Source organism: Limulus polyphemus, unplaced genomic scaffold (assembly GCF_000517525.1).
Source record: "Limulus polyphemus unplaced genomic scaffold, Limulus_polyphemus-2.1.2 Scaffold270, whole genome shotgun sequence".
Classification (NCBI taxonomy): Eukaryota; Metazoa; Arthropoda; class Merostomata; order Xiphosura; family Limulidae; genus Limulus; species Limulus polyphemus.
Window position 1 is genome coordinate 519777 of NW_013665880.1, and position 11785 is coordinate 531561.

The following is an 11785-nucleotide window of genomic DNA, read 5'->3' on the forward strand; positions in this document are numbered from 1 at the left end:
ATATTGAAGTAAGTATAATAAGGGACTGTTTCCAAAATTGGAAAGAAGTGAGCGGGGCCACAATGTTTGATTCAGTACATGAACGATATCTCAGCAAATAGAAAAGATAGGAGGTTCTTATTTTATATTCTAGCTTGACGATATTGGTAATTTGAGTTCCTAATTCGTACAAAACTATAGACTTAGTATCTTGACATCACAAACATCTAATTTGAACCAGTGCTGCATTCAACATACCATGTGACACACAAAAATCAATGTTTAACTGTGTTTTTTTTTAATATTTACTTTTAAATTAAGAAATTGAATAATGTACAGTACTAACATTTGAATTATGATCTACAGTATGATACCAAACTTACTGACATAAATTCATGAAATAGTAGTTCAGTAAAATTTTGAATGCGAGTCAACAAACACAATGACATGGCCTTTGACCCGTCACCTGTCTGGAAAAGGTTAATCAAACTTTCCTATTTCAATTTAATGGTCTGGCTTTGCCCAAGTATTTTATAAACTAGGCTGCAGGTTTTGAGATATGATGTAGCTGAATGCTTTTCACACATTCAGGTGTGATGTGTTATAAAAAAGACAGTTAATCTTGACTCTTATTATTCATTTTGAAGAGCCAAACAAAGCCCTTGTGGGTGGGGATGCTTTCCTTGGTTACCTTCCATCTTGTAAGTAGTTTGAAATTAAGAATTCATTTAATCCTCATGCACATATAGTGCCTTTGAGGTTGAAAATTCCAGTTGTAGTTTTATAATGATTAAAATTTCAAATCATGTTGAACTTTTGATAATTATTTATCTAAAATAAATAAGAATTTTTTTTGCATTTGCAAATGTGATTTCACTGATGCTATTATTACAGTGAGACAAGCTAAACAAAATAATTTTTTAAAATTTACTTTGTACTGATAACTTGTACAATTTTTTAAAACTCTGAATATGAAATAGAGCTGCAAGATATGTGTGCGTGTAAAACTAGAAGTTGGATTATATAAATTTGTATGTTTCCCACTCTATCATTTGAGTCACCACTTGTCACTGAGTTATACTGGTTTCAGGGAATTACACACCTTCTTAAGAATCTCTGGACAAGAGTGAATTGAAAAAGTAAGACTAAGGTTTCTTATAGTTGGAAGTGTATATTATGTACATATTGTATTTGTTTTGTATTCACCACAGTTACTCATGAAGGGTGGAATTCCTTAAAACTGATATTACTCTGTGACAATGGTGAGTTGAATAACAGATTGGGCTTTATATTTTTTTTGAATATTAAACATCTTGTCTGCTGAATAATTTGGAAGGATAAATCAGTGGCATCAATCCTATATGTTTTTCAAATCTGGTGACTAAAAGACAAAAAACAACAGATGTATAAAAAGTGGATTGTTTCTTTTCTATTGTCATCCTTTACTGTTAGAAGTTAGAGCTGTTTCACCAATAATGTGCATAATCTAACTTGATGTAAGAAGTCTCTGAGATCTGGATTCTAATTTTTTTTGCTATTAACAGCAATACTTTGTGGATAGGGTAGGATGTAGGATTATTATTATTTTAGTTTCATTGACATTTCATACATAGTCATTATTAGTTTATCATGGTGTTTATTATCTGGTGGAACAATGTAGGTCTCAGGACGGCGGAGCAGGTGGAGCCCAGGGGGCAGATGGAGTCAGACAACCTAACCCTCAACATCAAGCAGCTTCAAAAAGAGTTCAACAGACACAAGCCCAAGTTGATGAGGTACATAACACTAACGAACAATTTAAAACAGATATATTACCATAACACACACACAGATTTACATATAAATTGTACTCTGATTGAAATTGTGGATGATTGTGTGAAGTGACACTGATGAAAAAACTAAATTTATCATTAATGCTATTTGAAGTAGTAGTAATTCTAAAATTCTCAATTATCTTGAAATGAAAATAACAAAAAGTAATATACATTTGTGACACCTAATTCATGTAGTAAAAGAAGGAATACAATATTCTTGAAAATATATTGAGCTCAAAACATTAGTTGCAAAAAAAGTTTTAATTTTTAAAGTTATAAGGTTTTCATATACCAAATTTTAATCAAAAACCATGATCATGGTTTGCAATTTGTGGCATAACAAAGTTTTTTTCCAAATTTGTCTGTTGAAGATTTCAGCAGTAAAATATGTTGGTGTGCATTGAATGGATAAATCAGTTTTAAATAGGAGAGAGATTAATTATAAAAACATGGATTAAACTTTTATATTTAGGTTGAAAAAATATCGGTTAGTTCTATCCAAGTTATTTTTGTTAATGCAGGCAGGCTACTTAAAAGTATTTAAAAGTATTAATATTTTTACACTTTATAGAGGTATAGACTAGTAGTATTCAGTATGTATGAGCCTATCTTGAATAGTGCCTTATACTTAACCAAACCTATGTGGTAAAATTTTGTTTTCATTAATGTTTTAGTGTATTGCTAAATTATCTAATTACATAAAAATTCAAGCAAGTTTAAAGAAAAACTTTTTGTATTCACATATCAGGTCTTCCTTACCACTATATGTTCTGATACCTTAATCTACCATTAAAAATGCGTTTCTGACAACCTGCTCTTTGTCTCAAAAGTTGGGTAGTTAGTTATGGATATTTTGCTTTCTAAAATCTGACATAAGTAAAAAATGTGACTAAATTTACAAAGAAGTCAAAACAAGTTTTAATTTTACATAACAGAACAATTTTTATTTGTTTAACACAAATGCTTTTTCTTGTTAACACTAATTAAATATACAATCATATCTTTAGAAATCTAATACTTTTAAGGAACATGCATACATTGTCATACAAATGCTCCTTTGAAGATAAAAAATTTTCTTTTATATATATATATATCCTTCTGTTTTATGTAACGTTACCAATAAACTTGTGACATGACACAAACTATTACAAAAATGTATTTGTGATGTTAATTCTTAAGTTTATTTTATATTTTAAAAAGTACATATTTCTGAGTTCTGAGCTAGGTGTAGCATGTTTCAAATGCATTAAAATAAATTCACAGAAGCTTATCACATTGTTGTCAAAATTCATTGTTTCAGTTGCCATTCTGGTAATTAAATTTATTGGGAAATAGCATAAATAATAAATACTGTGAAATTACTTATAAGAAATCTTAAACTTAAGTGTACATATTGTTTTGTATACCTGTATATCTTCTACTTCCTTGTTCCAGTTTAGAAATCTCTGACAACTTCAATGTACAGGCATTGAAACATCAAAGGCACTGTTGCTGATTGTAGATTTTTTTTTTTTATGAGTGTTAAAATACTTCTCACAAATCTTAAAACACACAATTTTAAAATTTGTGTTAAAGGTTGGAATAAAAGCAAGGTCCTTATAATCTTGACAAAAAACTTCTGTTGAAGATGGTTTTCTCAAAAGAAAAATTTTCATAAGTTGTGCACTAACATGACTCAGTTACAAAACTTCACCCGAACCGGTTATCTAGATCTACCTTTAGCATATATGTCCAGGCTTCTTTGGGAGAGGGAACTGTAGCAGCATATATATAACAAGTGTTTTCTTCTGACTATCACTTTGGCTCATCATCATTGGCATACAGTGTTCTCTTTTGAAAAGCATAGCTTTCTTTCAGCTTATCTTTGTTGACAGCAGTTTTGCAGCATGTGGTTTTGGTTTCAGTGGAAACCTTGACTTTGCATTTGCAGTCCCTCAGAACAGGCAGTTGGGTTTCCTATAAAAAAAAAAAAACATTTAGAGGGCTAAGAAAAATATCTCAGTTGGGGGGGGGGGATGTTGTTGGAATGGCAAGTTGGCTAAGACAGACTTTTTTTTTCTTTTGCCTTACATTAAAGTTGAGAGATAACATTCGGCAAACATTGTATTGAAAAATGCTAATATTTAAATTTTTGTGTAACTTATAATTTTGATATTGTTTTCTCAATGCTAAAACTATAACAACATGCTTTATATTATACAAGTTAAACTTTTTAATTTGTAAAAAAATTTAGTAATATTTCACTTGATTGAATTTTAACATAGAATGCATTGTAAGAAGTATTTATTTTACTTAAATTCAACTTAAGGTCCATAAAGCTAAATGTAAAACTATCCATATTCTATCACACCGCTAATATTACTGATATTTTCATGTATTTGTAGATTTTTTATGTAATTTAGAGGCTTACATGTTTTACTGACTTTGAGAAAAGAGCTTGGCTACATCTGCTTCCTCATACAATATACATTTCTTTATTACCTGAGCTTTTCTTGACTCAAGAAAGAAATACTCATGATTCTGACTACAGTTGTACTCTACGATTACTGTTAATTGTTATAAAACCTTTACACCTGGAGAATGATAGATGTTTTCATTTTATAAGTTATTTATTGATTTCATTAGCCATAGTGTATGTTTAATAAGCAATTACTAAGCAGTATAAAGTATAATTTCCAATGAGGCCTACACTTCACTTGGATAAATATTTCATATTTAAGATGTTATGGCATCTTGATAAGTATTATGCTGTTTACTCTTCCCAATTAATGGTTATTAAAGTCATTTTAAAAAGGTTTTATCATATCATAAGAATTAGGAATGGTGTTGGAAAAATGATACCCAGTTTATGAAAAATTATGTGAAAAATAGTTAGAGATCAGTTTTTAACTAATTAGCTTGAACAGTTGTAGTTTCAGTAGTGTTGCTATCCTAGGTGGTGGGTATAATGCGTGTGAATGTAGAGAAGGTACTGGAACGTGACCAGAAGCTTTCAGAACTGGATGATCGAGCAGGTGAGAAGCTTACAAGTCAGGCTGTGGTATGGTAGTGTAACAAAAAAAACCAGGCTTTATGAATGTGGTTCAGATTAAAATAGTAACGTTTGAGCATAAAATAAACATCTTAATTGATTAAGTGGTAAAGATTTTAAAAACTAGAAATTTAGTTGTTGTTTTTTTTTACTTCCTGTCTGTATTTTCCAATTGTGTAACAGTTTCTAGAATTAAAATTTGATTTATTTATTTAATCATTCAAAGTATGATTTATGTAATATAGCTTAATTGAATAGATTTGTTTTTATACTTATGTATTTTTTTAAACATTATTTTTTGTTATAGAATTTCATCTTATTTTGTATGTCACGTTCTGTGTTATTGTATAATTTTGAATATGATTTTAGTTTTGGTTACTTATTTTTAGAAACCTGAGTGTCACTTTCTTTTGGAAACCTGACATTTTTTTTTGGTTGTTTTACCTAAAAAATTGTGGAAGCATGAGTAAGAACTATTTGTAAACAAATTCTAGAATATGCACATGATTAAGCTACTTTATATACCAGTGTAGTATTTTTATATTTGAACTGTTAGGTGTTTGAATGATTATAAAATGTGTTGTAGAATTGTGAGAAGGTTTACTGCTAAGCAGTGGCTTGCTAAATAAATATATTGTCAGAAACAAAATGTTTATGAACAGTTATTTTGTTCATAAATTCATCTATTTTATGAATATTTTTCTTCTCAAAACACTAGAACTGTAGGAAATATATATTTTGGTGATTTCATATATATATGATGTTGTATTTTTATTTATCAGTCCTGCTCATTCGTGTGGTTATGCTTATATTTTATTACCACACTAATAGAATATTTACATATTTTTTCTTTACCTTAGCAAAATAGTTCTTGCAGCTGAAAGTAAAGTAATTTTGTGTAACTGATGAATAACAGAGTAGTTGCACAGTGGCAGATTATCTGTGACAGTCATGAAGAAGATACAATATCTGTATCTTAAAAGGGTGCTAGAGATGTAATGGATAACATTTAGAATGAATACCAAAAATTTAACCAAGCTGAATAACCAAATTTTCAGACACAGAATAGGTGATATATTTATTTAAATAAACATTTTCATTAGTTTCATAGGACACTAAAAGCTGCAGGACATACACGTAATTTCAAAAATAAATAAATATTGAAAAAAGGTAAATTATAGACTGAGTAGGATGCAATAACAATACTTTAACAATGGTTCATATAAACATTTCTTGTGAATAGTCATATTGTAGTTGGCCATATCTAATGTCTATAACTGCCACTAACATTTTTATACAGTGGTAAAAGAGTTTGATGACGAGTCTGGTTTTATCTGGATATATAAAGTGTCCTTTAATGTATACAAGTTGTAACATGTCATATAATGTTTTAGCAGTAGTCAATAAACAAGACATTTAAAGATCTGTTAACTATAGTCTATTTGTGATACTAATTTTAGTGATGATTGCTATCAATGGCAGTAAGAATAATTCAGAATTAACCTTTGTATTTTATGATTATTATGAATCATTTAAAATGCAATTAAAGTGAAGTGCAAATTCTGTAGTATATTAATTTCAATTGGTGACACAGAGAGAGTTATTTCTACTACTTCAATGCACAATTGCTTTAAAAGCAAGTAAACTTAAGGCTACAAGAATTTGCAACAAACAGAAATCTAATTGATCTAGTATTGAACATGATAGTGTAATATTTAAAAAACAGATCATTCAGTAGTATAACCAACAGAAAAAACTCTGGGATGTTTATGATTGTCATACTAAAGAGTAGCATTGTGTAGTCAGTTCAATGATTGCATCAAATAGAGTAATGGCAACTAGATGGTGAATCTATTAATGGTTTGTACAAAATATCTCCGAAAATGCAAAAGAAAAGTGAGCTGGCAGTTAGTGGTATTTGCCAATGGATTAATTGATGGCCCCATTAATTGATTAGTATAGTATTCTTCAAACTATGGCATGTACAAGAAAAAAGGTTGACGTCAAGTGCTGACAGCCAGTTGCTTTCCCTATAGCCAGCAGTTCAAAATTAATGACAATGGCAGACAGCTTTAGAAGTTTCGCTGTAATAAATATAGGGTGAGGAAGTTTGATGGCAAAGGGAATTGACCCTGAGACCCTTGAAAAGTTGGAATAATCAAAAACAGTAATAATTAGAAATGCCATTTTCAATTAATCAATTAGTTTATGTGATGCTAATCGATGCAATAATTGATTACTTCCCAACTTAAACCCTTTGCCTTAAAATGTCCTATATTACTCCCCACAATTCAGCCAATTTGTTTGGTTGTCTTTAAAGTTTATCAGTTTTTAAATAAGCTTGTACAGTTTTAAGAATGTTCGTATTAGGGCTGTGTGTAGCTCAAGCCATAGTTTTGAGTGTTCCTTTGTATCAATATTGTTTCACCACATTTACTATAGGCTTGGGTTCATTGCAGTGCTGGAAGATGAATTTCTGCCTGTTGAGTTGTGTTCTTGAGGGAATTGAGTGATGGATGAGAATGTGCCTGCACTTGTTAACAGCCAGGATGCTATCAGTGTTGTATAGATAACCAACACCACATGTTGAATTGCAAACATTTACTAATTCTCCTCACCATTCTTCACTGTAGACATTGTCTCTGATACTGTTATTTTCTCTGCTGTGAAATGAACTGTTGTTAATTGTTGCAGAATGACTCAAACTTGGATCCATCTGTAAAAAAAAAACATCTCCAGTTTTGCTCATTCCACAATTTCTTACCTGATGCCCATTTCAACCTTTTTTTTTTTAGTTATATTTTCTCACTGGTAGTTTTTCAAACAGCTTCATGTACATTGAGACCTTTTCATGCAAATACATATTGTACTGTTCTCGCTGTACACTTGTTTTTACAGTAAAATCATTGCCTAAATCTATAGAGAGCTGTCATCTATCTTGTAAAGCTTATATCCTGAGATATTATGTATATGATTTTTTTAGTTATCTTTTACTTACCACAGTGAACCTGTATTTATAAAGAATTTGAAAGGAATATGCAGCATTGATTCCAGCTCTGTTACGCCAAATCTATCACTTGATTTGATTGGATGACAACTAATTGTAATGTTAATTTATCAACAGGTGACTGTACTTTGATACAATACATTTTCATGTGAGAAAGGAACAGCATTTTAATAACATTTGCCATTTATACTTCTTTTTTTTTTCCTGATACTGTATAAGAAAGATCTATGACCATAGTTAATGATCAAATTTCTAACGTTGGTATCATTTATCTAACGTCAGATTCATAGTCACCTCAACAACAAAAAAACATTTTTACTGGTTTCACAGAACATATGAATATACAACATGCTGTTCTTAAGTTGAAGCTTTTTCATTAGTTATGCAATTGAGAATATGTTGGAAGACCTAATAAAAGTTAATGGAGAAAATATAAAGTTTCTAATGATGCTGGATTGAAGCTTTTTTCGTTAGTGATGCAATTGAGAATATGTTGAAAGACCTAATAAATATATGGGAAATAGAAAATAAAAAATATCCACATCCTAAAAAGAGTTAATGAAGAAAATATGAAATGTTCTAATGATGTTGGATTGTCAAGTGAATCATTTTTCCTTCACATATTACAAAAACTTGTGTCCATAAATTTTCTGAAATTTCATGAGCTGTAATTGATCTCGTAACATTCAGTTGAAAGATTGTTACTAGTTTTAATCGTTAATTTTTTTCTATGTTCAGAATTAATGGTTGTACAAACTGGTTTAAATATGCCTCGGTAAAAATTTATTCAAGATATACAGACAAGATGGAATTAAAACATCCTTGAAAGGATTTTGGAACAAGAGAAAGCAATATGTCTTGATGTAATTGACATCAACAACCTCAGTAATAACCAATGTCCCATATTGGAGGGATATTTGAAGAAGTTATTCCAACTGTGGGTACTCTTCATTGCTATCTGTTAAAAGATAGTGCAAGCCACTTTGGACAAAGAACAATTAAATCATTCTTGAGAGAAAGGCTTGAACCTGTGCCTATTCTTTATTGTTATGTGTCGAAGGATAATACAACATACTTTGGACTAGGACAATAAAAACATTTTTGTGTGAAAAGCTTAAAATAGATTTCATGAAATACAAAGAAGTCCTAATTTCACCTTATTTATTTTGGTGGTTCCTTGCTTTGAATTAGCATTTTTAAAAGGGCAATAGAATTAAGAAGTGAAGACAAGTAAAATATTGACATTCCCAATTTCACAATCAATTATAATTGAATGTAGAAATTATGGAAGTTATATAAAACCATTAACAGCACCACTTTTTAAAAGTTGATGGCAGAAGACACCTGACATGTTCTTGGTGATCTGCCTTCTGATCAGTGTATGATCAGTGTATTTGAAATATTTAAACTATATCTGAGGATATTTGTGAAATTGATGATATAAGTTGTGCCTCGACTACTACTATATCTGTATTAACCCAGCCAGCCTAATGAGTTCTAGTATTGGGTGAAAGGCCTCATTGGTACTGGATACATCAGATGTAGTGTTGTGGACATATTTTTGCTTATTTGCTTTCACTCATAATTTCTTAGATAAATAGATCCTTATCACTATAGACAATAGTTTTAAGTAAATTCTGAAGCTTTCATTTGGAATTATGTTCAATGACATTCTTAGAGATAGTATAAAGTTATGCAATATTTGCTGTAGATTTTATACATTTTTTTCAAGTTTTGTTAATCACATTGTATTAATTCTAGTAATGAAAACAGATTTTGTTTGTTTTGTGGTTGTTGTAGAAGATTAACATTTTACAGCATCATCAGTTGTATAAAGGAATTTCTTTCCTTTCAACCTAACTTAGAATCTGTTAATTGTTATGTACAGCATTTACTTCTTTATTTTCTTCTTTATATTACGAAAGTTGCTGATTTTATTCTGTGTGAAATCATCAATTTCCAATATAAGGTGAACAATGTTTACATTGGATTAGAAGGAGAAAACTTCTCATTTTATCATTGGTAGACTTGTTCACACATCTTTCAGTTTGTTTTAAGTTTAGTACCGTACTTTTCACACCCATAAACTTAATTTTATTCAAGTCTCTCTCAGGGAGTTACTATAAAGCATATTCTTACTTATTTCAGTATACTTTCTTGAACAAAAGCATGCACCTGTTTAACATAACTATCTTGTTTCAAGTTATAAAACATTCATACCTGCAGAAAAACAACCATCAGCCTCATCCATTTTAATTTTCAGGTGTGTGGTGAATATTACTAAAAATAATGTATTTAACTGCAATGTATGATATTTTTTAACAACAAAAGAAATTTTTATTATCAGGTGTCAAAGTACAGTACATTTAGAAAGAGAAATTCAAAATCTATTTTTACTAGGTCTAAACAAATTACGAAGTAAAAAATGAACAAGTGACAAGAGGGTTTGTTTATAATATTGTTTACATAAACTTGATATGGAAACAACTCTTCCTGTTTCTTATAAACTGTATTTTCTTTAAGCACAGTTTTCTTCATGTTTATCCATAACTTTCTTCAACTACATATATTCTTTCCAGATTAATAGGAGTGGTAAGAATGTGGTATAACTTCAATTGGTCTGATAAATTTCACTACTAAACAGTTTTAAAATGCTATTATATAATATTCTTAACACAAACTATTATTAACCTATAAAGAATGACCTAAGTGAAGTTATGACAATTCTAGGTGTAAAGTTCTATAACTCTAATTATCAAGAATGGATCATGCTTCCTGGCACAGACTTTATTATACAAGTTTTTAAGTTTTCCTAACTAGTCATACTATACACTATGTGACATTCATGAAAATATTTAAATTCTGGCACGACAGTACAGTTTATTGAATTGTGACAAAGTTTTTGTATTTAGGATTTGTAAATCTGTAATGGGAGAATAGTGCTTGCACTAATTGTACTTGTAATTTGTTTGGTTGATATGAAGTTTTATTGAATGAGTACTGTTTGAAATTTTCCTCTTAATCCATACAGGATCTTTATTTCTCTCTTGTACTTTTTTTTTTAGGTTTTAAATACATAATTGTGAGTTCATACTAAATAGCAAAATTTCTAGTGGGAAAAAAATACATCTTCTCATTCTTGTCTGTCTGTTTTTTTTTATTTGTTTTTATTGATTTACTAATTTTGCATCTTCATTAGTTTTAAGGGTTGAATTTTATTTACTTTGTTTGTCACTGTTATTTGGGACCTGAGAGATTCTGGTTTGTCGATAAACATGATTTTTCTGCTTATAGTAGAAACCCTGATACAGAAAGAAATGACTAATATAGTGTTATGCATGAGGAGCTTGTATAAGTGATTAATATCCTTTATAATGCTAATTACCTGTAATGATTAATCTTAATTTTTTATAAAAGATTCTATGGGTTATTATTATAATTGAAATAACATTGGTATCTAATATTGCTTTACCATCTTCACAAAGCCTGGCTTTATTCTCTATTGATACTAACTTAACCCAGTCTTTTATCTTCTGCATCCCTGTTGTTTGACTGATTCTAATAACCTAACCCCTAATCAGGTTGTGGATATCATGAAAACCAACGTTGAGAAAGTCTTGGAGCGGGATCAGAAACTGTCTGAGTTGGATGATCGTGCAGGTAATAATGGCTTTTACTGGTTTGCTTGTTTGCATTGTGGGCTTTGAGTTGCATGGCTAAAAATTGAGATGAATGTATGCATAATATGGTCTATGATAATTTCATAAAAGGCACAGTTATATAATTTATTCTTTTCTTTACATTCAAAATCACATTTGGCATTTAATTGTTTGAAATTTTTGTTGTTCACACTGAATGTTTTTTTAAATATTTAGCTAACATTATTGATTTTAGGTACAGACTGAAAGTTTGGAAATATTAAAAAAATACAACTATAAAGCCAGTAGAGCTGGG

General features: G+C 29.8%; 1 protein-coding gene across 3 annotated transcripts in view; it reads left to right on the forward strand.

Moving 5' to 3' along the window:
- Nucleotides 1-11785, forward strand: part of LOC106456906 (vesicle-associated membrane protein 3-like) — a 34215-nt gene that overhangs the window by 8421 nt on the left and 14009 nt on the right. For 2 of the 3 annotated variants that reach the window (XM_013916283.2, XM_013916284.2), the window contains exons 2-3: nt 1640-1754; nt 11413-11491. In XM_013916283.2, the coding sequence (XP_013771737.2) occupies nt 1640-1754; nt 11413-11491 (194 nt within the window). Of the gene's footprint in view, nt 1-1639; nt 1755-4728; nt 4808-11412; nt 11492-11785 lie in introns of all 3 variants that reach the window. The other variant, XM_013916282.2, reaches the window with a different exon arrangement.